Here is a 24793-nt window from a genome sequence, read left to right as displayed (position 1 = left end):
TGTCAACCAGAGCTGTTGCTCGTGTATTGAATGTTCATTTCTCTACCATAAGCCGTCTCCAAAGGTGTTTCAGAGAATTTGGCAGTACATCCAACCAGCCTCACAACCGCAGACCACGTGTAACCACACCAGCCCAGGACCTCCACATCCAGCATGTTCACCTCCAAGATCGTCTGAGACCAGCCACTTGGACAGCTGCTGGAACAATCGGTTTGCATAACCAAAGAATTTCTGCACAAACTGTCAGAAACCGTCTCAGGGAAGCTCATCTGCATGCTCGTCGTCCTCATCGGGGTCTCGACCTGACTCCATTTCGTCGTCGTAACCGACTTGAGTGGGCAAATGCTCACATTCGCTGGCATTTGGCACGTTGGAGAGGTGTTCTCTTCACGGATGAATCCCGGTTCACACTGTTCAGGGCAGATGGCAGACAGCGTGTGTGGCATCGTGTGGGTGAGCGGTTGTCTGATGTCAATGTTGTGGATCAAGTGGCCCATGGTGGCGGTGGGGTTATGGTATGGGCAGGCGTCTGTTATGGACGAAGAACACAGGTGCATTTTATTGATGGCATTTTGAATGCACAGAGATACCGTGATGAGATCCTGAGGCCCATTGTTGTGCCAACATCCAAGAACATCACCTCATGTTGCAGCAGGATAATGCACGGCCCCATGTTGCAAGGATCTGTACACAATTCTTGGAAGCTGAAAATGTCCCAGTTCTTGCATGGCCGGCATACTCACCGGACATGTCACCCATTGAGCATGTTTGGGATGCTCTGGACCGGCGTATACGACAGCGTGTACCAGTTCCTGCCAATTTAATCATATCTTAGATCTTGTTCTGACTTATGGTATGGAAATAGAAGACTTAACAGTATTCCCTGAAAACTCCCTTCTGTCTGATCATTTTTTAATAACATTTACATTTACTCTGATGGACTACCCTGCAGTGGGGAATAAGTTTCATTACACTAGAAGTCTTTCAGAAAGCGCTGTAACTAGGTTTAAGGATATGATTCCTTCGTTATGTTCTCTAATGTCATATACCAACACAGAGCAGAGTAGCTACCTAAACTCTGTAAGGGAGTTAGAGTATCTCGTCAATAGTTTTACATTCTCTTTGAAGACAACTTTGGATGCTGTAGCTCCTCTGAAAAAGAGAGCTTTAAATCAGAAGTGTCTGACTCCGTGGTATAACTCACAAACTCGTAGCTTAAAGCAGATAACCCGTAAGTTGGAGAGGAAATGGCGTCTCACTAATTTAGAAGATCTTCACTTAGCCTGGAAAAAGAGTTTGTTGCTCTATAAAAAAGCCCTCCGTAAAGCTAGGACATCTTTCTACTCATCACTAATTGAAGAAAATAAGTATAACCTCAGGTTTCTTTTCAGCACTGTAGCCAGGCTGACAAAGAGTCAGAGCTCTATTGAGCTGAGTATTCCATTAACTTTAACTAGTAATGACTTCATGACTTTCTTTGCTAACAAAATTTTGACTATTAGAGAAAAAATTACTCATAACCATCCCAAAGATGTATCGTTATCTTTGGCTGCTTTCAGTGATGCCGGTATTTGGTTAGACTCTTTCTCTCCGGTTGTTCTGTCTGAGTTATTTTCATTGGTTGCTTCGTCCAAACCATCGGCATGTTTATTGGACCCCATTCCTGCCAGGCTGCTCAAGGAAGTCCTACCATTATTTAATGCTTCAATCTTAAATATGATCAATCTATCTTTGTTAGTTGGTTATGTACCACAGGCCTTTAAGGTGGCAGTAATTAAACCATTACTTAAAAAGCCATCACTTGACCCAGCTATCTTAGCTAATTATAGGCCAATTTCCAACCTTCCTTTTCTCTCAAAGATTCTTGAGAGGGTAGTTGTAAAACAGCTAACTGATCACCTGCAGAGGAATGGTCTATTTGAAGAGTTTCAGTCAGGTTTTAGAATTCATCATAGTACAGAAACAGCATTAGTGAAGGTTACAAATGATCTTCTTATGGCTTCGGACAGTGGACTTATCTCTGTGCTTGTTCTGTTGGACCTCAGTGCTGCTTTTGATACTGTTGACCATAAAATTTTATTACAGAGATTAGAGCATGTCATAGGTATTAAAGGCACTGCGCTGCGGTGGTTTGAATCATATTTGTCTAATAGATTACAGTTTGTTCATGTAAATGGGGAATCTTCTTCAGACTAAAGTTAATTATGGAGTTCCACAAGGTTCTGTGCTAGGGCCAATTTTATTCACTTTATACATGCTTCCCTTAGGCAGTATTATTAGACGGTATTGCTTAAATTTTCATTGTTACGCAGATGATACCCAGCTTTATCTATCCATGAAGCCAGAGGACACACACCAATTAGCTAAACTGCAGGATTGTCTTAAGACATAAAGACATGGATGACCTCTAATTTCCTGCTTTTAAACTCAGATAAAACTGAAGTTATTGTACTTGGCCCCACAAATCTTAGAAGCATGGTGTCTAACCAGATCGTTACTCTGGATGGCATTTCCCTGATCTCTAGTAATACTGAGAGAAATCTTGGAGTCATTTTTGATCAGGATATGTCATTCAAAGCGCATATTAAACAAATATGTAGGACTGCCTTTTTGCATTTACGCAATATCTCTAAAATCAGAAAGGTCTTGTCTCAGAGTGATGCTGAAAAACTAATTCATGCATTTATTTCCTCTAGGCTGGACTATTGTAATTCATTATTATCAGGTTGTCCTAAAAGTTCCCTAAAAAGCCTTCAGTTGGTTCAGAATGCTGCAGCTAGAGTACTGACGGGGACTAGCAGGAGAGAGCATATCTCACCCGTGTTGGCCTCTCTTCATTGGCTTCCTGTTAATTCTAGAATAGAATTTAAAATTCTTCTTCTTACTTATAAGGTTTTGAATAATCAGGTCCCATCTTATCTTAGGGACCTCATAGTACCATATCACCCCATTAGAGCGCTTCGTTCTCAGACTGCGGGCTTACTTATAGTTCCTAGGGTTTGTAAGAGTAGAATGGGAGGCAGAGCCTTCAGCTTTCAGGCTCCTCTCCTGTGGAACCAGCTCCCAATTCAGATCAGGGAGACAGATACCATCTCTACTTTTAAGATTAGGCTTAAAACTTTCCTTTTCGCTAAGGCTTATAGTTAGGGCTGGATCGGGTGACCCTGGACCATCCCTTGGTTATGCTGCTTTAGACGTAGATTGTGGGGGGGTTCCCATGATGCACTGTTTCTTTCTCTTTTTGCTCCGTATGCATCACTCTGCATTTAATCATTAGTGATCGATCTCTGCCCCCCTTCATGGCATGTCTTTTTCCTGTTTTTTTCCCTCAGCCCCAACCAGTCTCAGCAGAAGACTGCTGGTTCTGCTGGAGGTTTCTTCCTGTTAAAAGGGAGTTTTTCCTTCCCACTGTTGCCAAGTGCTTGCTCATAGGGGTCGTTTTGACCGTTGGGGTTTTTCGTAATTTTTGTATGGCCTTGCCTTGCAGTGTGGAGCGCCTTGGGGCAGCTGTTTGTTGTGATTTGGCGCTATATAAGAAAAAAGTTGATTGATTGATTGATTGAATATCCAGCAACTTCACACAGCCATTGAAGAGGAGTGGACCAACATTCCACAGGCCACAATTGACAACCTGATCAACTCTATGCGAAGGAGATGTGTTGCACTGCATGAGGCAAATGGTGGTCACACCAGATACTGACTGGTATCCCCCCCCAATAAAACAAAACTGCACCTTTCAGAGTGGCCTTTTATTGTGGGCAGTCTAAGGCACACCTGTGCACTAATCATGGTGTCTAATCAGCATCTTGATATGGCACACCTGTGAGGTGGGATGGATTATCTTAGCAAAGGAGAAGTGCTCACTATCAGAGATTTAGACTGGTTTATGAACAATATTTGAGGGAAATGGTGATATTGTGTATGTGGAAAAAGTTTTAGATCTTTGAGTTCATCTCATACAAAATGGGAGCAAAACCAAAAGTGTTGCGTTTATATTTTTGTTGAGTGTATAAAACACAGACCATCAGTCGCTAGAAAAAAAAAAACACCATCAGTCCAAAAAAACAGTAAAAACAAGTCAGTCAAAAAAACAAAACAAAAACCTAGACCTTAAAAAAAAAAACCCAACAAAAAAAAAACAGTCAAAAACCAACATAAAACCCCCACACACAGTCAAAAAAAGAAAGTGTCAAACACACACCGACAGTCAAAAGAAAAAAACAAAAAAAAAAACACACACCAACAGTCAACCCCCACACACAGTCAAAAAAAGAAAGTGTCAAACACACACCGACAGTCAAAAGAAAAAAACAAAACAAAAAAAAAAAACGCACACACACAATCATAAAAACCTGTCAGAAAAAAACACCATCAGTCAAAAAAAAAAAAAGTCCAAGAGTAAAAAAAAAAAAAAGTACACACACCACCAGTCAAAAAAAGATAAAAAAAAAACACACTACCAGTCAAAAAAAAAAAAAAAAAAAAAAAAAACCACCACTAGTCAAAAGAGAAAAAAAAAAACACCACCATCACTCAAAAATGGCATCACTCAAAGAACAAACTGCGCCTCAGTTTGGGCAAACCAGGCAGCAACAGATGACTCCCACAACTCTGGGAACTTCAGTGACTCTGCATTCGTCGTTGCGTTCGCTGTCATCCTGATGCCAGAGTGTCTTTCAAAAATGCTGGAAAACAGACATGGGGTGACCAGTGTAGAAACTGAGTCGGAAGCAAGAAAAGGACATGAGTTCTCCATTCAAACATGCATGGCGTGTGCTTTATTCACAGAAAAGTAAAAAAAAAAACCAAACAGCAAAATCAGTTTTCAGGCTCACATCGGAAATACTGTTCACCCGCCTTGTACTCAACAGGGGGTGTAACCATAGAGGACAGAAGACCATCGAATACACATTCCTCTGTCTGCAGTCAAAAACAAAGCAAGAATCAAGGCTTTGTATACAGCACATGAAAACCCTTTTTGTGGCAATCGACAGAACCCTGAAACTTTGAGCCGTGAGGTGTGAACCGGTTTAATCAGGCAGCAGAGGACATAAACGTGTAAACCGGTTTAATCAGGCAGCAGCAGAGGACATGACCGTGTAAACCGGTTTAATCAGGCAGCAGCAGAGGACAGGAATGTGTGAACAGGTTTGATAAATGTCCGGCAGAGGACATGAATGTGTGAACGGATTTGATCAACAGAGGTGTGACACGCCCCTGTGTAAAGCTGGTCTTACACTGTGCGAGTTTTGGCCCTTTTTCAGCCGATTTTTCACTCGTGTGAGAATTTTTTGGATCACGCTGAGTTTCAGCTTAATGGCGCATCCTGCATCGTGTAGTATACATGGAGTAACGAGGTGCATTTAACCTCTCACGACCACCTCCCGATCAGCAATCGTATGGTCAGATGAAAATCAAACCTGTTTGATAATCTGTTCGGCCGTCGTGAGGGTATCCCGCCACTGAAGCGCTACAAGTGTCCAACCTCTCGCACTGTGTCTGTACAAACACCAGAGAAAGCATAAACAGTGATCATCTCTTTGGAAGAGCAGCTTCTGTTTCTTTTCCCCCTTTATTCTTCAACTCATTTAAAGTCTTCTTTTTTTAAACTTTGTCTCCCATTGAGAGTTTTTGTAAAACTAAGAAATGTAAATAAAGTTTGAAAAAGAAAAAAATAAAGCTGTTTACGTTTTGCTTCTGGAAACACGAGTCCGACGTGGTTTTTGAACGTACGTGAGCAGACAGATCGCATCAGAGCATCGGGCCGTATAGTGTGAGAACATAAATCGTGCGCTCTGAACTTGTACACCGTACAGTTTTGTTGTACAGTTTGTTCTGGAGCCGAGTACAACGATTGAAAACATCATACAGAGTCTGTCCAGCTTAAGGCATAAAACTCAGTGTTATCAAAAGTGGCTGCATTTCCTTCCGAACAACATCTGACATGGGGAATTATGTCCGAAACAGCCTGGGTGTGTGTGCTACACAACTGATATTGTGTGTGATTAGCATTAGTATGATGTAGTGAATCTGTCATTGTGTCCAGAAAAAAAAATGGCAAATTCAGCTTTGAAATCGTGGACTGTGATGACCCAGATGAAGACCAGTGAACAGAACTTTGTTAAATCAGGACATGAGCATGTCGTTTAGGTTGCTAAGCGCATGGCCCTGGTGGCCACCAGAAGCCACTGTTGCTTGCTTGATGTAATTCAGTCATGGATATTTCTGTGGAGAAATCACTGGACTCTGCTTTTTATTTCTTCTTTCCTCTTGTTGTTACTGTGAATCATGTTATCTGTGATCCACTGATCTGGACTTTATCTGCTTTCCTCCAGATGAGCCGAAGTCAGAGACACTGAACTAATAATCTGCCGTTCTGAGCTCATCTGGACTGTGATCCCTGGTGGGTTACACTCGGGGTTTGTTGAAGCTGCTTTCTGAAACACTGAGGACACAAAGTTGCGACAAAGTGACAGCGGACATGAATGCGCGATACATTTGCATTTCTTTGTTTAGTAAGATGGCCACAAGTTGCCGTGTGACCCACAGGGGGCAGTTTAACCACACAAGCAACATTAAGAAGCAAACCCTCGACTGGAACAACAAAACAAAGATGATGTAACGTTTATCCAGCGGACTGAGTTCATCTGCTGTGACGTCATCAGTCAGCTGTCAGGGGCCCTGTCAATCAAACCTGAGACAGAGTCCGTTACTATGGGAACATAGCCTGGGAACCTAACCTGGTTGAGGGCCTGTGTGAGGAGTTCTCAGTCTGGCAGTGTAAAATAAGCAGAATGAGTTTCTGTTTTGGTCCAAGGTTGCCACGGTGAGTCTCGGTGTCGGGGCTCAGAGTGAATCTACTCCAAATCCATCAGCTGTTCTGGAACAGAAATCTCAGGATAAATCATGTCCAAGTGGAGTGAACCTCCTTCCTGAACCGAGGTCCTGATCCTCGCAGAAAGGACACCTCAAATAAAACTTTAATCCATCAACCTGGACCGAGTCAATCTGAAACCGTTAAGCGGTTTCTTTGAAAACGTTTGTACAGACGCGCTCAAATGAAGCGCATGAAGAATGTCTGTCTAATAACTCTGAAGACTCTTTTAGAACTCCTCGTCAACAGCAGCTCGCTCCATGTTCGCTCTTAAAATTTCAGCTCATTCACCTCATCATGGAGTCCTGCTCTCATTTTCTTTAGCGGGTTCCCTGAGGGAGTCTTCCCAAGGGATCAGTAAAGTTCAATCTAATCTAATCCACATCGTAATGTTGGTTGGCCATCTGTGCCGGACGACGGAATCATCCAACGGCCTGAACCAAGAGCCAAGACATGGATGTGAACAGAACAGCACCAGTTTATTTAGTCATCGATTAATCAATGGTAACATTAACTGGAAACTATGACTAATGACACTGTCCCACATTTGGGTTGTCCTCTCAAAATAAGAGTACCTTCATCAAACCCTGTTTTTGTCCAGGGTGAACCGCGCCTCTTGCCCATGGACTGCTGGGATAGGCTCCACCCTAAAACCAAACCAAAAAGGGGAAAAATAATACAGACTTATTTTAAAGGATTATTAACTGAGCGCGAGGTCTGCACCGGAAAATGTCAGACCGAGGTGTTGACAGTACGGACTGAGCGTTAACCAGGTCTGTGCCAAAAACACAGAGGTCTGATTTTATATATATATATATATATATATATATATATATAAAAACTTGCGGTATCACCAGAATATGAAACCTGCTGACGGTGTTGGGTTCGTCGTCGGACCTGTTGGCATTCTTCACCTCCGCTAGCTGAACAGACGGTCCGCTCGTTAGCTGGTCAACTTTCAATCTGTGTTTTTTCTGATGCTGTTTCAATATTTATGGAGTATGTTCATGTCCGACTTGGTTTTTCTAATCATGTTTTTAGCTTCCTGGTTTGTAACGAAGTTTTCAATCTGTTCTTGATGGCTGGGAGTTTTGTGTTTTCTTCTTGTTGTCCACGTTGAGCTCATTTGCTATTAATTCTTCCATTTTCTCTTTTCGCTTTTTGTTTTATTTCACTCCGTGAAAATTGCAAACAAAGACATATAGGTCCCGCCCTCTTTGACAAAGGGCCCAAGTGCATGATACACAATCCGGACGGATTGTCATGGTAACGGTCTGTCATGGAAAAATATCTGACGGGAAAACGCACGTAGCGTCGCAGCAATTTAATAAAAAGGGTAATAAAAAGTCTTCAGGGCCTGACAGCGTGCGGCAGTGAGCCACACATTGTGACGTGATGAGAAAAAAATGTGATGACGGGCATCTATGCAGCAGTTACCATAAATGTGAGAGTCCTTGAACAGCCTGCAGGTTTTGAATTCATACACCGGGATGGACAAAATAAGAAGTGCTGCAACGCACAGTGGAATCACATTTCAGTCGATCTGTCTACTGCTCCGGTGTTCTGACCGCCGCCGCCGCGTCCTCCTGTCTCTCTCTCTTGACGTGAGGCAGGATGGCCTTTTCATAGAATTTCTCCAACTTGGACACAGTCTGCTCCCACAGGACAGGGTCAAATGTCACGGGTACAATGGCAGTCTCCTTTAGAGTGAAGACCACGAGGTCAGCCTGCCGCAGACCGGTCACCGCCAGCTGACACTGGATCTGTGTGTAGTACGGGTGACTCGTCTTCAGGCAGTAAACTGGAGCCTGAAAATCCAGAGGACACCTCACATTACATGAAGTTATGGATGAAGACGCAAGATTCAGGACCAGAATCTGATACATGTACTTACGGCTCGAGGTTCTTGACCCTCGTTATCCTGCAGGGAGAGACAGAAGTGGGGATCCTCCCTGCAGGCGTCCTCCACTGTCCTGTCTTTGTGCTTGTGAGGACATTTCACTTCCAGGCAGAGCAGCCGTTGGCCGGTCTGTGTGTCCGTCACGATGCCATCAGGGCTGCCTACCAACCAGGGCCGCTCAGGGTCGATGAACAAACCACAGTTCTGGACCGAGATCGGCCGGCCAAGCATCGCACTCTTCAACTCCTACACACACAGACATACAGTCATGAGAAAAAGGAAAGTTATTTTAGAACATTTTATTCTTTCATGATCCAAAACATGCAAAAGTTCAGACTTTGTGACATAAACTTTGACTTGACAACATGATGTGACTCAGATATAAAAATCAAAGTTCATGTCCCCTTTAATACAAAAGAGCCACCTATCTGCAAGTCCTCACACTAGATCAGACACAGATTCCTGAGAAACAGTCTGCTCTTGAAGTCTGCCCAGATTTAACCTTGGGAACTGAGCAGGAAATACCCTGTGACACTTGAACTGGATCCTCAGGGGAGCCACAACAAGTTAATACTTCATTAGAATAACTAGACTTAAATACAGTAGGTTCATTTTTAAAGGGAGTCATATCGTGGGGACTAGTAAGACTGTCCAAAAAGTGAAAAATACCATGAACCTTATATTAGGGCATATGGGCCACCGCTACAACAGTTTCCTGCAAAATGCTATAGTGGTGATTTTATTGCTAACCATATCGACTCTGCACATGTCCTGATCAGGATGTGCTGTGTCCTGCTGAGAGTCCCATGTGTCAGGTACCAATTGATATCTGGGTGAACAGATATCAAAGGGTACCTTCTGCTAATAAGGTCAGTGCTGTGACCCCCCCCCACACACACACACAGACACAACAGACAGCGTTGCTGTGAGATTCTCAGAGATTTATTTAGGCCCCCTGCAGGTTTGTCCTCTTCTGTAGGATGATGATCACGTTTGAGGTCTTTGGGTATCAGCGTCATGGTGTCACTGTTTGACCTCCACCAGCTCACATTTATAGGAGCTTTTTTAAATAAGTGTGAAAGACTTTTAATTTTACTGGCCCAAATTGTGCCTGACAACGCACCAGAACAGAACCACGGAGGCCGAGTCCCAGTCCAGCGGCCGCATGTGTCAAAGGCTGGAATCATCACCTGTTTACGTCATAAGTCACGAAACTCAGGTGAGTGTCCCGTCTCAAAGGCTGCTGGTGGCGCCTTGGGGCAACTGTTTGTTGTGATTTGGCGCTATATAAATAAAATTGATTTGATTTGGTGAATCAGCCGACGTTCGCAGCCTTCTTTCCTCCCAAAAATGAAGGACACGTCATGTGGATCCTTCACCGCCCAAACAATCCCAGGAGTCATTGCACAATTTTTTTTTAAAGCTAAAACTTGAGAAATAAAAAAGAAAAGGGGAGGCCCCGTATGTATTATTGTAAATAAGTCATATTTGTATGTGAATCATCACTAAGTACTGAAAAATGGATTATGAAACTAGGTGGCAGCTTGGCTCATACAGCTGTCAAGGTTTCCACATGACAGGAGGTAGGAGCGCAGAAACGTAACCGCAACAGCAAAACGCTCTGTGGCCGAGACCGTCTCACTTCAGAACGGTTTGTTCCAGCCTCATCTGTGTCTGAAGGATTGAAGCCTGAAGAGTTAGTGGGACACAGACCTTAGAAGAGTGCAGATCCTGAAGTTGGACCCAGACCTTAGAAGGGCACAGACCCTGAAGTGGGACACAGACTCTCATGGTCAGTGGGTGTGGCCTCACCAGGAGCAAGACCACACCTGGTACAAAAGGTGGCTTGGACTTTGTCCTTATTGAATTCTAAAACTAGCAGACGTGTTTGTCTTTATCTCAGCCCAGAACGTCATTTCAACATGAAATGATAAATGTGACATTTCTCTGCCTCTGGACTCACATCACGTTTGTTTGCTCCCTGTGAATTAAGGGACCACTGGTCCTCAGTCTTTTCAGATGGTCCTAAAATGCCACTGTCCATGTACAGTCCTCCTGTTGGACCACAGTGTGAGGTCTACAGTTGGACCGCAGTCCTTCATAGGTGTGTGCTGAAGCGTACCTTGTACTTGTTGACTGCGTTGCCCTCATTCTTGATTCCCCACTTGATGGCTTCGGTCCGGAAGCCCCGCCTTTGACCTGATGAGAGGAAGTCAGCATCATTACAGTCATCAGAAGAACTGGGGACTCAGGTTTTTAACCCATCCACAGAAAGTCTGACCCTGCTGTATTCAGATGAACCTCCAACCCTAACATCTTTAACCCTAGCAAGCTTAAGACCCCGTTCAGACCGGTGTTGGCTGTTTGGCTTGAGCCACACTCGATCCCGATTGCTTTCTCTCCAGTTAGCAATAAAACCTGTTATTTAAACAGGGCTCATCCTATACACAGTCTCAATCTGGCTCAAGCCGAAAGAGATGTGTTTGGACATGAGTGCGGGTGTGTGCAAGAAGGGAACGCACTCAGCAGACTCTCTTGGCAAGAAGGTGCCACATAGAAAGTAGGTCGTTTGCTGTCCTCACCATCACAGCCACACTGAACGCCGCCACAGTGGCAAGGACGCTGAGGGTACATAAATGTAGTGAGGAAGTATGACATAATAAACCCTGACCTAGCTGGATTCCCTGACCTAGCTGGATTCCCTGACCTAGCTGGATTCCCTGACCTAGCTGGATTCTAGCCACATTTGCCTTCAGACCTTGGTGAATCCTGCTCAAATCCAGCCCAGTCCACTGCCATAAATCTGAATCACACTGTTCAGATTCAAAAAGTCCTATCTCTCTCTCGGTGGATGCGACCAAAGTCTGAATGGGGTCTAACTCACACTTCCTTTCTCTCTCACTAGCTTCTCAAATTTGGAGTCATCCATCCCTTTTCTGATCCACTTGAAATGTGGTGTCTGATGTTTCCTCACAGTGTCAGTGATCCTTCTCATCTCAGTCTCATGAACAAACCTTTCATTGGACACAAAGTCTTTCCAGCTGTTTTAAATCAACTACACCAAGAAGACTGGTCTCATGTCTAACCAGGATCCTGTCAGGAGCCGGTTCTTGGTGCCACAACCTCTGTCCAGCCTCACATGTGAGTGACTGATCAAAATTAGGGGCGCGGTCCCTTTGAGTGGCAGCAAATGTGTTGTTGCTGAGACAAGTCCAGAGCTCCAGCAGCAAAGAGGCCGCTAGCTGCTAGGAGGACCGTGTCTGTGTTTTATTAAGCACTTTATTTAAAATATTTAGAATAATATGTATTATTGTGCTGTTAATTCTCCTAACAGATCATCTCAGACTTCTGCCCACCACTCAACTGAAATTATCGTGTGATTTAGTTTTGGATGCTAACAGTGACAGCAGTTTTAGAAGCTCTCAGTAGCTTGATCACATTAGCTCCATTTAATAATTACTGAGAAAATAAGTGGGTCATAATTTTTAATGCCCACACCAAAGCTAGCTGTTATGAAAACAAGTCATTCTGACACATGACTATTTGGACCGTTACAACACCTGGGCCCTTTGTCAAAGAGGGCGGGGCCTACCTGTGATCATATCCAGGAGGGAAGGGGCTGGAGTGTCGCTCTTGTGGTTAACAAATCTGCAGCTTGAGACCTGGTGCGCCATTGAAGCCGTGATCCGGTTCTTTCGCCAGGCAAACCAGTTATTGTTTTTCCTCTGTCCACGGGTTTGCTTCTCCACTTCCTCCACTTCATCCCTTGTTAGCTTAACTCCAAAATCCACATCTTTTGGCCTGGGACCGGCACGACTGGTTGTCGGCTGTGGTTTTTGGGGAGAAACTGTATCTTCAGAGATTTTCTCAACCCCTTTTGGAGTTGGTGGCACAGGAGACTTCTGAGGCCTTCGTCTTTCATTTTGGTTTGGACCAGGAAATGGTCTCCTGTTCGGGCCCTGATCCATCTGAGGGGTGTGGCTGCTTCTGGAACTGGGACTGTCCTGCTGTGCCTTGGCAGCATTGTTGGACCCAGGAGGAGGATGCACCTTGCTCTTCCTGGTCTTCTGGGTTTGAGTGGTTGTGGTTGTCGCTGGGACAGCATGTCCAGGTGTTGGCGCTGTGATGCTTGGGTGATACCTAACCGCAGTGAGTTGGTCCTCCGTGTCCATCCCCAAGCTGGTGGTCCAGCTACAGTCTTGGTTGCCTTCTCAGACTGTGATCTCTGCATTCTTCTGAGAAAACAAACACTGATTCATGGAGCATGAAGACATCAGCTGAGAAGATACTGTGTTCATCATCATCCAAAAAGATATAACTGCATGAAATGCCATCTGTTAGGGCTAGAATGGCTCGTAGGCTGGCAGCTAATCGGCATGTGAAGAACAACGCAGTCTGAAAGGATTTCAAAACAACAGACTTAGTTCCTGAGACAACTGGATCAGACTGTCCTAGTCCTCATCACGATGCTCGACAGCCAGTGAAAGGCTGAACAACCTGCAGGTGTTCCTGGATGTGCTGAATGCAGCTTTAACGCATCGTTTTCACAAAAAGACACACTGAATTTAAGTGCTGAGCAGACAGCGACACACAATGACATCTGACAGCATTGCTAACGTTAAATTAAGATGCCAAAGTGACTGGCACAGATGACGTGAGCGGAGGATAGCTGGGTTCGGGTTAAGGTTCGGAGTTAGGGTAGTGGTAAACTGTAACTGTGGTAAACTGTAAGTATAGTAAACTATGACTGTGGTAAACTGTAGCTGGTAAACTGTAACTGTGGTAAACTGTGACTGGTAAACTGTGACTGTGGTAAACTGTATAGTAAACTGTGACTGTGGTAAACTGGAACTGGTAAGCTGTAAGTATAGTAAACTATGACTGTGGTAAACTAAGTATAGTAAACTGTAACTGGTAAACTGTAACTGTTAAACTGTAAGTATAGAAAACTGTGACTGTGGTAAACTAAGTATAGTAAACTGTGACTGTGGTAAACTCTAACTGTGGTAAACTAAACAAAACAACAAAAAGACACGCTGAATTTAAGTGCTGAGCAGACAGCGACACACAATGACATCTGACAGCATCGCTAACATTAAATTAAGATGCCAAAGTGATGATGTGAGGGGAGTATAGCTGGGTTCGGGTTAAGGTTCGGAGTTAGGGTAGTGATAAACTGTAAGTATAGTAAACTATGACTGTGGTAAACTGTAAGTATAGTAAACTATGATTTGTAAACTGCAACTGGTAAACTGTAACTGTGGTAAACTGTGACTGGTAAACTGTGACTGCGGTAAACTGGAACTGGTAAACTGTAAGTATAGTAAACTATGACTGTGGTAAACTGTAAGTATAGTAAACTGTAACTGTTAAACTGTAAGTATAGAAAACTATGACTGTGGTAAACTGTGACTGTGGTAAACTAAGTATAGTAAACTGTGACTGTGGTAAACTGTAACTGTGGTAAACTATGACTGTGGTAAACTGGAACTGGTAAACTGTAAGTATAGTAAACTATGACTGTGGTAAACTGTAAGTATAGTAAACTGTAACTGTTAAACTGTAAGTATAGAAAACTATGACTGGTAAACTGTGACTGTGGTAAACTAAGTATAGTAAACTGTGACTGTGGTAAACTGTAACTGTGGTAAACTATGACTGTGGTAAACTGGAACTGGTAAACTGTAAGTATAGTAAACTATGACTGTGGTAAACTGTAAGTATAGTAAACTGTAACTGTTAAACTGTAAGTATAGAAAACTATGACTGGTAAACTGTGACTGTGGTAAACTAAGTATAGTAAACTGTGACTGATAAACTGTAAGTATAGTAAACTGTGACTGTGGTAAACTGTAACTGTGGTAAACTATGACTATAGTAAACTGTGACTGTGGTAAACTGTAAGTATAGTAAACTGTGACTGATAAACTGTAAGTATAGTAAACTATGACTGTGGTAAACTGTAAGTATAGTAAACTGTAACTGGTAAACTGTAAGTATAGAAAACTATGACTGTGGTAAACTGTGACTGTGGTAAACTGTAACTGTGGTAAACTATGACTATAGTAAACTGTGACTGTGGTAAACTGTGTCTGTGGTAAACTGTAAGTATAGTAAACTGTGACTGTGGTAAACTGGAACTGATAAACTGTAAGTATAGTATAGTAAACTATGAATGTGGTAAACTATGTCTGTGGTAAACTGTAAGTATAGTAAACTATGAATGTGGTAAACTATGTCTGTGGTAAACTGTAAGTATAGTAAACTATGAATGTGGTAAACTATGTCTGTGGTAAACTGTAAGTATAGTAAACTGTAACTGGTAAACTAAGTATACTGGTAAGTATAGTCAATCAATCAATCAATCAATCAATTTTTTTTTTATATAGCGCCAAATCACAACAAACAGTTGCCCCAAGGCGCTTTATATTGTAAGGCAAAGCCATACAATAATTACAGAAAACCCCCAACGGTCAAAACAACCCCCTGTGAGCAAGCACTTGGCGACAGTGGGAAGGAAAAACTCCCTTTTAACAGGAAGAAACCTCCAGCAGAACCAGGCTCAGGGAGGGGCAGTCTTCTGCTGGGACTGGTTGGGGCTGAGGGAGAGAACCAGGAAAAAGACATGCTGTGGAGGGGAGCAGAGATCGATCACTAATGATTAAATGCAGAGTGGTGCATACAGAGCAAAAAGAGAAAGAAACACTCAGTGCATCATGGGAACCCCCCAGCAGTCTAAGTCTATAGCAGCATAACTAAGGGATGGTTCAGGGTCACCTGATCCAGCCCTAACTATAAGCTTTAGCAAAAAGGAAAGTTTTAAGCCTAATCTTAAAAGTAGAGAGGGTGTCTGTCTCCCTGATCTGAATTGGGAGCTGGTTCCACAGGAGAGGAGCCTGAAAGCTGAAGGCTCTGCCTCCCGTTTTACTCTTACAAACCCTAGGAACTACAAGTAAGCCTGCAGTCTGAGAGCGAAGCGCTCTATTGGGGTGATATGGTACTACGAGGTCCCTAAGATAAGATGGGACCTGATTATTCAAAACCTTATAAGTAAGAATAAGAATTTTAAATTCTATTCTAGAATTAACAGGAAGCCAATGAAGAGAGGCCAATATGGGTGAGATATGCTCTCTCCTTCTAGTCCCTGTTAGTGCTCTAGCTGCAGCATTTTGATTTAACTGAAGGCTTTTTAGGGAACTTTTAGGACAACCTGATAATAATGAATTACAATAGTCCAGCCTAGAGGAAATAAATGCATGAATTAGTTTTTCAGCATCACTCTGAGACAAGACCTTTCTAATTTTAGAGATATTGCAACACCATGTTTCTAAGATTTGTGGGGCCAAGTACAATAACTTCAGTTTTATCTGAGTTTAAAAGCAGGAAATTAGAGGTCATCCATGTCTTTATGTCTGTAAGACAATCCTGCAGTTTAGCTAATTGGTGTGTGTCCTCTGGCTTCATGGATAGATAAAGCTGGGTATCATCTGCGTAACAATGAAAATTTAAGCAATACCGTCTAATAATACTGCCTAAGGTAAGCATGTATAAAGTGAATAAAATTGGTCCTAGCACAGAACCTTGTGGAACTCCATAATTAACTTTAGTCTGTGAAGAACATTCCCCATTTACATGAACAAATTGTAATCTATTAGATAAATATGATTCAAACCACCGCAGCGCAGTGCCTTTAATACCTATGGCATGCTCTAATCTCTGTAATAATATTTTATGGTCAACAGTATCAAAAGCAGCACTGAGGTCTAACAGAACAAGCACAGAGATGAGTCCACTGTCCGAGGCCATAAGAAGATCATTTGTAACCTTCACTAATGCTGTTTCTGTACTATGATGAATTCTAAAACCTGACTGAAACTCTTCAAATAGACCATTCCTCTGCAGATGATCAGTTAGCTGTTTTACAACTACCCTTTCAAGAATTGAAATGACTGTGGTAAACTGGAACTGGTAAACTGTAAGTATAGTAAACTATGACTGTGGTAAACTGTGACTGTGGTAAACTAAGTATAGTAAACTGTGACTGTGGTAAACTGTAACTGGTAAACTATGACTGTGGTAAACTGTAAGTATAATAAACTGTGACTGTGGTAAACTGTAACTGGTAAACTATGACTGTGGTAAACTGTAAGTATAATAAACTGTGACTGTGGTAAACTGTGTCTGTGGTAAACTGTAAGTATAGTAAACTGTGACTGTGGTAAACTAAGTATAGTAAACTGTGTCTGTGGTAAACTGTAACTGTGGTAATCTATGACTGTGGTAAACTGTAAGTATAGTAAACTGTGACTGTGGTAAACTGTAACTGTGGTAAACTGTCTGTGGTAAACTGTAAGTATAGTAAACTGACTGTGGTAAACTGGAACTGATAAACTGTAAGTATAGTATAGTAAACTATGACTGTGGTAAACTGTAAGTATAGTAAACTGTGACTGTGGTAAACTGTGTCTGTGGTAAACTGTCTGTGGTAAACTGTAAGTATAGTAAACTGTGACTGGTAAACTAAGTATAGTAAACTATGACTGTGGTAAACTGTAAGTATAGTAAACTGTGACTGTGGTAAACTGGAACTGGTAAACTGTAAGTATAGTACACTATGACTGTGGTAAACTGTGACTGTGGTAAACTAAGTATAGTAAACTGTGACTGTGGTAAACTGTAACTGGTAAACTATGACTGGTAAACTGTAAGTATAATAAACTGTGACTGTGGTAAACTGTGTCTGTGGTAAACTGTAAGTATAGTAAACTGTAAGTATAGTAAACTATGACTGTGGTAAACTAAGTATAGTAAACTGTGGCTGTGGTAAACTAACTATAGTAAACTATGACTGTGGTAAACTGTAAGTATAGTAAACTATGACTGTGGTAAACTGTGACTGTGGTAAACTGTAAGTATAGTAAACTATGACTGGTAAACTGTGTCTGTGGTAAACTGTAAGTATAGTAAACTGTGACTGGTAAACTGAGTATGTGGTAAACTGTAAGTATAGTAAACTATGACTGTGGTAAACTGTAAGTATAGTAAACTGACTGGTAAACTGTGTCTGTGGTAAACTGTAAGTATAGTAAACTGTGACTGGTAAACTGTAAGTATAGTAAACTGTGACTGGTGAACTATAAGTATAGTAAACTATGACTGTGGTAAACTATAAGTACAGTAAACTATGACTGTGGTAAACTGTAAGTATAGTAAACTGTGTCTGTGGTAAACTAAGTATAGTAAACTTGAGACTGGTAAACTGCGTCTGTGGTAAATTGTAAGTATAGTACACTGTAACTGTGGTAAACTGTAAGTATAGTAAACTGTGACTGTGGTAAACTGTGTCTGTGGTAAACTGTAAGTATAGTAAACTGTGACTGTGGTAAACACAGTGACGGTGGTGACAGTGGTTTTTGATACTGTTGACCATAAAATATTATTACAGAGATTAGAGCATGCCGTAGGTATTAAAGGCACTGCGCTGCAGTGGTTTGAATCATATTTATCTAATAGATTACATTTTGTTCATGTAAATGGGGAGTCTTCTTCACGGACTAAGGTTAATTATGGAGTTCCACAAGGTTCTATGCTAGGACCGATTTTATTCACTTTACACATGCTTCCCTTAGGCAGTATTATTAGAAAGCATTGCTTAAATTTTCATTGTTACGCAGATGATACCCAGCTTTATCTATCCATGAAGCCAGAGGACACACACCAATTGGTTAAACTGCAGGATTGTCTTACAGACATAAAGACATGGATGACCTCTAATTTCCTGCTTTTAAACTCAGATAAAACTGAAGTTATTGTACTTGGCCCCACAAATCTTAGAAACATGGTGTCTAACCAGATCCTTACTCTGGATAGCATTACCCTGACCTCTAGTAATACTGTGAGAAATCTTTGAGTCATTTTTGATCAGGATATGTCATTCAATGCGCATATTAAGCAAATATGTAGGACTGCATTTTTGCATTTGCGCAATATCTCTAAAATTAGAAAGGTCTTGTCTCAGAGTGATGCTGAAAAACTAATTCATGCATTTATTTCCTCTAGGCTGGACTATTGTAATTCATTATTATCAGGTTGTCGTAAAAGTTCCCTGAAAAGCCTTCAGTTAATTCAAAATGCTGCAGCTAGAGTACTGACGGGGACTAGAAGGACAGAGCATAGCTCACCCATATTGGCTTCTCTTCACTGGCTCCCTGTTAATTCCAGAACAGAATTTAAAATTCTTCTTCTTACTTATAAGGTTTTGAATAATCAGGTCCCATCTTGTCTTAGGGACCTCTTAGTACCATATCACCCCAATAGTGCGCTTCGCTCTCAGACTGCAGGCTTACTTGTAGTTCCTAGGGTTTGTAAAAGTAGAATGGGAGGCAGAGCCTTCAGCTTTCAGGCTCCTCTCCTGTGGAACCAGCTCCCAATTCAGATCAGGGAGGCAGACACCCTCTCTACTTTTAAGATTAGGCTTAAAACATTCCTTTTTGCTAAAGCTTATAGTTAGGGCTGGATCAGGTGACCCTGAACCATCCCTTAGTTATGCTGCTATAGACGTAGACTGCTGGGGGGTTCCCATGATGCACTGAGTGTTTCTTTCTCTTTTTGCTCTGTATGCACCACTCTGCATTTAATCATTAGTGATTGATCTCTGCTCCCCTCCACAGCATGTCTTTTTCTTGGTTCTCTCCCCTCAGCCCCAACCAGTCCCAGCAGAAGACTGCTCCTCCCTGAGCCTGGTTCTGCTGGAGGTTTCTTCCTGTTAAAAGGGAGTTTTTAATTCCCACTGTCACCAAGTGCTTGCTCTGTAATTATTGTATGGCTTTTGCCTTACAATATAAAGCACCTTGGGGCAACTGTTTGTTGTGATTTGGCACTATATAAATTAAATTGATTTGATTTGTCTGTGGTAAATGTAAGTATAGTAAACTGTGACTGTGATAAACTGTAAGTATAGTAAACAGTGACTGTGGTAAACTGTAAGTATAGTAAACTGTGACTGTGGTAGTAAACTGTAACTGTGGTAAACTGTAAGTATAGTAAACTGTGACTGTGGTAGTAAACTGTGGCTGTGGTAGTAAACTGTAAGTATAGTAAACTGTGGATGTGGTAAACTGTAAGTATAGTAAACTGTGGCAAACTGTAAGTATGGTAAACTGTGACTGTAGTAAACTGTGAGTATAGTAAACTGTGACTGTAGTAAACTGTCTGTGGTAAACCTAAGTATAGTAAACTGTGACTGTGGTAAACTGTAAGTATAGTAAACTGTGTCTGTGGTAAACTGTAAGTATAGTAAACTGTGACTGGTAAACTGTGTCTGTGGCAAACTGTAAGTATAGTAAACTGTGTCTGTGGCAAACTGTGAGCATAGTAAACTGTCTGTGGCAAAGTGTGAGTATAGTAAACTGTGTCTGTGGTAAACTGTGAGTATAGTAAACTGTGTCTGTGGTAAACTGTAAGTATAGTAAACTGTGTCTGTGGTAAACTGTGAGTATAGTAAACTGTGACTGTAGTAAACGGTGTCTGTGGTAAACCGTAAGCATAGTAAACTGTGTCTTTGGTAAACTGTGAGTATAGTAAACTGTCTGTGGTAAACTGTTAGTAAACTGTCTGTGGTAAACTGTGAGTATAGTAAACTGTGTCTGTGGAAAACTGTAAGTATAGTAAACTGTCTGTGGTAAACTGCGAGTATAGTAAACTGTGACTGTAGCAAACTGTAAGTATATTAAACTGTGACTGTGGTAAACTGTGTCTGTGGCAAACTGTAAGTATAGTACACTTTGCCACAGACACAGTTTGAGTATAGTAAACTGTGTCTGTGGTAAATTGTGAGTATAGTAAACTGTGTCTGTGGTAAACTGTAAGTATAGTAAACTGTGACTGTGGTAAAATGTAAGTATAGTAAACTGAGTATAGTAAACTGTCTGTGGTAAACTAAGTATAGTAAACTGTGTCTGTGGCAAACTGTAAGTATAGTAAACTGTCTGTGGCAAACTGAGTATAATAAACTGTGACTGTAGTAAACTGTGAGTATAGTAAACTGTGTCTGTGGTAAACCGTAAGTATAGTAAACTGTGACTTTGGTAAACGGTGTATGTGGTAAACCGTAAGTATAGTAAACTGTGTCTGTGGTAAACTGTGAGTATAGTAAACTGTGTCTGTGGTAAACTGTAAGTATAGTAAACTGTGTCTGTGGTAAACTGTGAGTATAGTAAACTGTGTCTGTGGTAAACTGTAAGTATAGTAAACTGTGACTTTGGTAAACGGTGTATGTGGTAAACCGTAAGTATAGAAAACTGTGTCTGTGGTAAACTGTGAGCATAGTAAACTGTGTCTGTGGTAAACTGTGAGTATAGTAAACTGTGTCTGTGGTAAACTGTGAGTATAGTAAACTGTGTCTGTGGTAAACTGTAAGTATAGTAAACTGTGACTTTGGTAAACGGTGTATGTGGTAAACCGTAAGTATAGAAAACTGTGTCTGTGGTAAACTGTGAGCATAGTAAACTGTGTCTGTGGTAAACTGTGAGTATAGTAAACTGTGTCTGTGGTAAACTGTAAGTATAGTAAACTGTGACTTTGGTAAACGGTGTATGTGGTAAACCGTAAGTATAGAAAACTGTGTCTGTGGTAAACTGTGAGCATAGTAAACTGTGAGTATAGTAAACTGTGTCTGTGGTAAACTTTGAGTATAGTAAACTGTGTCTGTGGTAGTAAACTGTAACTGTGGTAAACTAAGTATAGTAAACTGTGACTGTGGTAAACTATAAGTATAGTAAACTGTGACTGTGGTAAACTTTAAGTATAGTAAACTATGACTGTGGTAAACTAACTGGTAAACTGTAAATATAGTAAACTGTGGCTGTGGTAAACTGTAAGTATAGTAAACTATGACTGTGGTAAACTGTAACTGGTAAACTGTAAGATAGTAAACTGTGTCTGTGGCAAACTGTAAGTATAGTAAACTGTGTCTGTGGCAAAGTGTGAGTATAGTAAACTGTGTCTGTGGTAAACTGAGTATAGTAAACTGTGTCTGTGGTAAACTGTAAGTATAGTAAACTGTCTGTGGTAAACTGTAAGTATAGTAAACTGTGTCTGTGGGAAACTAAGTATAGTAAACTGAGTATAGTAAACTGACTGTGGTAAACCGTGAGCATAGTAAACTGTGACTGTGGTAAAATGTAAGTATAGTAAACTGAGTATAGTAAACTGTCTGTGGTAAACTAAGTATAGTAAACTGTCTGTGGCAAACTGAGTATAATAAACTGTGACTGTAGTAAACTGTGAGTATAGTAAACTGTGTCTGTAGTAAACTGTAAGTATAGAAAACTGTGTCTGTGGTAAACTGTGAGTATAGTAAACTGTGTCTGTAGTAAACTGCGAGGATGATGACAGATGAGTGCGAGTGTATTCTCATAGTCCATCCAGCTCGGTTTTCTTCATGACTGCAAACTGGAAGCACATTTTTTATCACCGCAAACAGGAAGTTCACACAGGAAGTAGAGAACAACCATGATGGGAGAAGGTTTTCCCAGAAACGCATAGAAACAGTGTGTCGTCAAGCTGGACACCAGCAAAAGGCTGGCACAGGAACACACTGAGTGAGCCACATGATCGAATAACTTTGATCAACAAAGTAGTTTGGGAAAATTAAAAATCCAGTTTCAAGTTTCTCCTGTAATTAAAATTTCTACAATGTATATAGCATAAGTATCTACTTTCACTGAATTAAAATGTGATATTTTTACGATACTGTCATTATCGCTCAGTGTATTAATACATGTTGTTAGCGTGTCATAAGTCAGGAGAATAAATATTTTTTGTGGTGTAAACATGACTTTTTTTAAATAAACTCATCACCCCTGAAGAAAATTGTTAAAGTAATATTAATACAATAGCATGCTTTTGGAGGGCGGTTTGCATTTTCAGAGGCCCGACGTCCATGAACAGTTAAAGGGCGAATATCTGTCTATTTAATCTTCAATTTTTACAGTTTTTCAATCAAACAACTTCAATATTTTTCCATCGAGAGAGAAACGCTGCTCGGTTAAAGGCTTTGCCTTCATTCTATTAATATGATTAATAATCAAAGTTTTAAATCCAGTCCGAACCGACGCTTTAACTCTGATCACGACACTGAAGCGACTTTGTTAGAAAGCAGTTTTCTAGATATCACCTTTAAATGTTAAAGGCCCACAAAGAACGGATTAAAATGACGCTGTGAAGGACTTTTAGAAACTTTTCAAACCTGTTTTCGCTGGTTGTGGCGAAGTTGGAGCAGCGTAGTGTTTCCGGCAGTGAAAGGCGCGGTGGTCACGTGACGAAGGCTGAGCCACTGATCTGGATAGACAAGAGGAGACGCCGCATTGGTCACTGACGTGCAAGAAATGCGGCCGGCATCTTGGAGGGGTCATCGTAGTGATTCTAGTGAAGGCTTGATTTTATATTCTTGTTTAATTTTTTATCTTTCTACAATAAAGTTGCTTTGTTCTGTGTTATTTTCTCTGTTCTGTAAAGTGTCTTTCAGCACTGTGTAAAGTGCTATATAAATATAATGTAAAATGTATATGTTGCAGACATGAGGAGTGAAGCTCTTCAGTCCTTCAGACTTTTTCAGTAAATGCTTCGGTAGAGCATAAGCATGGATAAAACCTTTCAACTATTATGTTAGAAAGATTAAAAAAGAAAAGATTATAAAATCAAACCTTCACTGTGCCTTGTGATAGAATCACTACGATTACCTCTCCAAGGTGGCGGCCACATCTCTTACGCCTCAGCAACCAATGCGGCATCTACTTTTTATGGAGTTAAAATTGTCTCATTAATATATCTACAACCCCTGGAAAAATGATGGAATCACCGGCCTCGGATGATGTTCATTCAGTTGTTTAATTTTGTAGAAAAAAAGCAGATCACAGACATGACACAAAACTAAAGTCATTTCAAATGGCAACTTTCTGGCTTTAAGAAACACTATAAGAAATCAGGAAAAAATAATTGTGGCAGTTAACAGTTACTTTTTTAGACCAAGCAGAGGAAAAAAATATGGAATCACCCTATAAATTTTCATCCCCAAAACTAACACCTGCATCATATCAGATCTGCTCGTTAGTCTGCATCTAAAAATATGGAATCACTCAATTCTGAGGAATAAATTATCAATCAATCAAATCAATTTTTTTATATAGCGCCAAATCACAACAAACAGTTGCCCCAAGGCGCTTTATATTGTAAGGCAAGGCCATACAATAATGATGTAAAACCCCAACGGTCAAAACGACCCCCTGTGAGCAAGCACTTGGCTACAGTGGGAAGGAAAAACTCCCTTTTAACAGGAAGAAACCTCCAGCAGAACCAGGCTCAGGGAGGGGCAGTCTTCTGCTGGGACTGGTTGGGGCTGAGGGAGAGAACCAGGAAAAAGACATGCTGTGGAGGGGAGCAGAGATCAATCACTAATGATTAAATGCAGAGTGGTGCATACAGAGCAAAAGAGAAAGAAACACTCAGTGCATCATGGGAACCCCCCAGCAGTCTAAGTCTATAGCAGCATAACTAAGGGATGGTTCAGGGTCACCTGATCCAGCCCTAACTATAAGCTTTAGCAAAAAGGAAAGTTTTAAGCCTAATCTTAAAAGTAGAGAGGGTGTCTGTCTCCCTGATCTGAATTGGGAGCTGGTTCTACAGGAGAGGAGCCTGAAAGCTGAAGGCTCTGCCTCCCATTCTACTCTTACAAACCCTAGGAACTACAAGTAAGCCTGCAGTCTGAGAGTGAAGCGCTCTATTGGGGTGATATGGTACTACGAGGTCCCTAAGATAAGATGGGACCTGATTATTCAAAACCTTATAAGTAAGAAGAAGAATTTTAAATTCTATTCTAGAGTTAACAGGAAGCCAATGAAGAGAGGCCAATATGGGTGAGATATGCTCTCTCCTTCTAGTCCCTGTCAGTACTCTAGCTGCAGCATTTTGAATTAACTGAAGGCTTTTCAGGGACCTTTTAGGACAACCTGATAATAATG

The 24793-nt window shown here is 41.3% G+C and overlaps 2 protein-coding genes across 4 annotated transcripts in view; one reads left to right on the top strand and one right to left on the bottom strand.

Annotated features, from left to right (window-relative positions):
- Positions 1-4938, top strand: part of abcf3 (ATP-binding cassette, sub-family F (GCN20), member 3) — a 166852-nt gene extending 161914 nt beyond the window's left edge. Inside the window, exon 22 of the mRNA XM_034165315.1 lies at positions 4927-4938. The gene's annotated coding sequence lies outside the window, so the exon portion shown is untranslated. The remainder of the gene's footprint in view (positions 1-4926) is intronic.
- Positions 4939-6325: 1387 nt separating this feature from the next.
- LOC117505777 lies at positions 6326-23094 on the bottom strand. Of its 3 annotated transcripts, XM_034165321.1 has the most exons (6): positions 23023-23094; positions 12730-13009; positions 12367-12693; positions 10897-10973; positions 8769-9020; positions 6326-8682 (listed from the first exon to the last, which is right to left on the bottom strand). In XM_034165321.1, exons 2-6 carry the CDS (start codon positions 12944-12946, stop codon positions 8422-8424), a joined length of 1134 nt encoding a protein of 377 aa, XP_034021212.1. In that variant the 5' UTR covers positions 12947-13009; positions 23023-23094; the 3' UTR covers positions 6326-8421. The 3 variants fall into 3 exon arrangements, with proteins under 3 accessions (XP_034021212.1, XP_034021210.1, XP_034021211.1); XM_034165319.1 differs by having other exon boundaries at positions 12367-13009; XM_034165320.1 differs by having other exon boundaries at positions 12367-13006; positions 23023-23076.
- Between the last annotated feature and the right edge of the window lie 1699 nt (positions 23095-24793).

The sequence above is a fragment of the Thalassophryne amazonica genome, unplaced genomic scaffold (genome assembly GCF_902500255.1).
Source record: "Thalassophryne amazonica unplaced genomic scaffold, fThaAma1.1, whole genome shotgun sequence".
In the NCBI taxonomy this organism is placed as follows: Eukaryota; Metazoa; Chordata; class Actinopteri; order Batrachoidiformes; family Batrachoididae; genus Thalassophryne; species Thalassophryne amazonica.
The sequence above is the reverse complement of the archived record's forward strand: the minus strand, read 5'-3'. Positions and strand labels throughout refer to the sequence as shown.